General features: G+C 27.4%; 1 protein-coding gene across 1 annotated transcript; it reads left to right on the top strand.

The window, feature by feature from the left end:
* The first annotated feature begins 508 nt into the window (after positions 1–508).
* On the top strand, positions 509–2,981 carry LOC101501042 (deacetoxyvindoline 4-hydroxylase-like). Its single transcript, XM_004515167.3, has 3 exons — positions 509–1,050; positions 1,712–2,036; positions 2,596–2,981. The coding sequence occupies exons 1-3, from the start codon at positions 509–511 to the stop codon at positions 2,854–2,856; spliced, it is 1,128 nt and encodes a 375-aa protein (XP_004515224.3). The 3' UTR covers positions 2,857–2,981.
* The last annotated feature ends 718 nt before the right edge of the window (positions 2,982–3,699 follow it).

Here is a 3,699-nt window from a genome sequence, read left to right as displayed (position 1 = left end):
AAATAAAAACTCGGAGACATAAACATAACCCAAAAAAATTACTTCTAGAATTTCATTTTAGTCAATTGAAACACAAAGTTTAAGAACTTTCCAATAGTAAATAAAAATAAAATACTATTACCTAAGTAAACTACTTTTTGATTTATTACAAATATTAAATATAAAATATATTTAATATAATACTTGTTGAAAATAATACTTAATGTGTTTAAGTAACTCATAAATTGTGAGATTCAATTGACTATATATATATAATAACAGTTATACTAATTACTAATATCTCAATCTTTTCACAATTCAAATTGTCTATATATATATATATATATATATTTAGAATGTATACACAATAAAGGTAAAACAAACAAATTAAAATAACATATTATATTATATAATAAAAATAAATAAGATAAACAGTTATACTATATAATGACATCTATTTTATGACCTTATGTGTGGAAAAACAAAGTCATCTTCCTTGCTTTCAAATTTTATACCCTGCTTGATTGATATGGAGATCAAATCCGGAAATTTGTTGCATGAAAACATTGATTCTACATATGATAAATTAGCTGAACTGAAAGCTTTTGATGAAACAAAAGCTGGTGTATTGGGTCTTGTACGACGTGGTGTGACAAAGATTCCACGCATGTTCTATTCTGAAGAATTAAACATTACTGAAAACTCTAATGGTAACACAAAGTTAAGTGTTCCCGTTATTGACCTCAAAAACAGAAACAACGATCCTGCTCTTCGTGTGGAAATTCTTAACCAAATTCGAACTGCATGTAAGGAGTGGGGATTTTTCCAAGTGATTAATCATGGAATTCCTGTTTCTGTCTTGGATGAAATGATTGATGGAACTCTTAAGTTTCATGAACAAGATGAGGATTTGAAAAAACCATATTACTCACGTGATTTAATAAAGAAAGGAGTTACATATTTCTCTAATATGTCTCTTTTTAGCGGAAATCCAGCTGATTGGAGAGATACACTTGATATTGTTGTTGGTCCTGAATCACTCAAATCAGAGAAAGTACCAGAAATATGCAGGTAAGTAAGATTTCATTGTATATATATCCTAGAGCCGTCAAAAAAACCTCCAAACTACTAGGCCTTTTATTTTTTTTATTTTATTAAATCCTTAATATTAGGCTCCTGTCAAAATAATTTTTTTAAAGTCTCGGCCCATTATTTCATGGGGCTTAAGAGAGGGGGCTTATATCCCACAATATTTTGATAATTTTGAGATTTTTTCTTGAAAAACTTTCGAAATTTATTTTTTTTGAAAAAAATTAAAATATATTTTTTTTTCTCAAAAAATTCTGTAAGAAAAATAAATAAAAAATTCTCGAAAAAAATTAATTTTTTTTTCTCGAATAAAATAAAATTCGAAAAAAATCGACATTTTTTATCGGTGAAAAAAATTATTTCTTGAAAAAATAAAAAAAATTGTCAAAATTTTAAAAAAGAAAAATTGATTTTTTTTGAAAACGTGGGTCTATAGGCCCACTAGCCAACAAAATTTTAGGGGCTGCGACTTTCTTTTTGGGGCCTTTTAAATTATAAATTTTTTTGTCCCCTCCAACGTGTGGTCTGTACCCAATAATTATGAGGCTTGTCAAATTAACAGCTCTAATAGAGACATTGATTTATGAATTATAGATTTGAAATATTTTAATCACTGATAATTTGATTGAATTAATTATTTCAGAGATATTGTGGTTGAATTTTTACACAATATAAGACAATTGGGTTCCTTTATGGCTGAGTTGTTGTCTGAGGCACTAGGACTTAATCCTTCTTACCTCAATGATTTGAATCCTAGTGATAGAAGAATATTTATAATGGGTCATTGCTATCCACCATGCCCTGAACCTGAATTAACTGTGGGAGCTACCACACATACTGATGCTAATTTCTTCACATTGCTTCTACAAGATCAACTTGGTGGCCTTCAAGTTCTTCATGAGGGTAAATGGGTCAATGTTCCTGCTCTACATGGAGCTCTTGTTGTAAACATAGGTGATCTTCTACAGGTAAATATATATTGATTGTATTTCAAAACTTTAGTACTTTAAAAAATCAAGATATTATTAGACAATTTTTTCTCTTTATATCTTTATAAAACATTTTCTTCAACAAATTTTATATATTTTTGAGTCAAGTGAATTTTTTATATTTATTAAATATGTAGCATTGGAAATAGACTAGTCATTCTGAACTTTTTAGACTATTTATTTTTATTTTTTATTTTCGGTCTTTATTTTTAATAATTTATATTTTTAGCCCTTAAAACAAGTCTTTATATTAAAATAGGGATTAAAAGTGAGAAAAAAAAATTTAGAGATTAAACTTAAAAAATTATAATTTTGTAGAGACTAAAAATATATTTAACCTTAAAAATAAAAAGTTAAATATTTTTAATTAGACTTTATAAAAATAAATAAAAATGAAAGCAAGTAGTTGATGAAAAGTTAACAGACCTCTTGAATAAATGACTGGAGCATTGTATTTTTCATACTATCACATTTCTGACTTACACAATTATCTTACCAATTTCTTGTATATAATCCAATTTCTTGTATATTATTGCAGCTTGTCTCAAATGACAAATTTGTAAGTGTTTATCATAGAGTCTTATCCCAAAAGGTAGGCCCAAGAATTTCTGTAGCAAGTTCCTTTTTGAATGTTCATGACCCAAATGAAAGTGATTTAAAGATTTATGGTCCTATTAAGGAACTCACTTCAGCAGAAAATCCACCAATCTACAAAGACATTACAATAAAAGATTTCTATGGTCATTATTTTGCAAAAGGACTTGATGGACACTCTTCCTTGGAGCCTTTTAAGTTGTGAATTCAACATGTTCATGTTCTGTTGGATTTCACTGAGCTACCATACTCTACCTAAATAAAAACTTGTGTGTTTTCATAATGTCATAAGTTTCTGAAACTGAAATAAATGAAGTATTATATATGTTTGTGTAACACCCCTGATTTCTATGAATTATTATTATTATTATTAATTTTTTTTTAAGTCTATTATTTAAAAATAAGTAGTTGTGTTATTTATCCAAGATTATATGTATATGATTAAAAACTATAAGTACTATAAGTAGAGTGGCTTACTTAAAGTTTAGAGTAAAAATATAAAATTATTGTGTTGTAATTTGGTTGGGTTTAGTAGTGAACCATTAAATGATTTAAGATAGAACCAGAGGGACTAAAAAGCATTCTAAGCCCAATTCCAAAGCAGCCCAACAACTAAAAACAAGACCTTAGATAAATTGCTATATTTGACTAAGGGTAATTTTGAAAAACCCTACCACTCAATTGCCCTTATAAATCATATTTACTTCTTTTTATTTATTTGTTGAAGAAAACAAAATTAGAAGAAAAAAATGTAAGGTAAAGAGAGAAGGAGTTGAACGAGAAAGAGCGATTTGAATTATGTTTGACATTTCCAAAAGCTACTTTGATTTCTTTACAAAAACATATCTTTACTAAAACATTCAATTTACTTTTAAAAGAAGTTTAAGAATAGTAAGGTTGAACCATAAAGAACTACAAAATAGAAGAGGATGAAGGAGACACAAATATTTTGTACTAGTTTACAACAAACTATTGCTACATCTAGTCCTCCCTTCAGAGAGATATTTTGCCTCAGTAAAGTCGAGGATTTAATCTACTATTTTCAAAA

Source organism: Cicer arietinum, chromosome 3 (assembly GCF_000331145.2).
Source record: "Cicer arietinum cultivar CDC Frontier isolate Library 1 chromosome 3, Cicar.CDCFrontier_v2.0, whole genome shotgun sequence".
Classification (NCBI taxonomy): Eukaryota; Viridiplantae; Streptophyta; class Magnoliopsida; order Fabales; family Fabaceae; genus Cicer; species Cicer arietinum.
The sequence above is the reverse complement of the archived record's forward strand: the minus strand, read 5'-3'. Positions and strand labels throughout refer to the sequence as shown.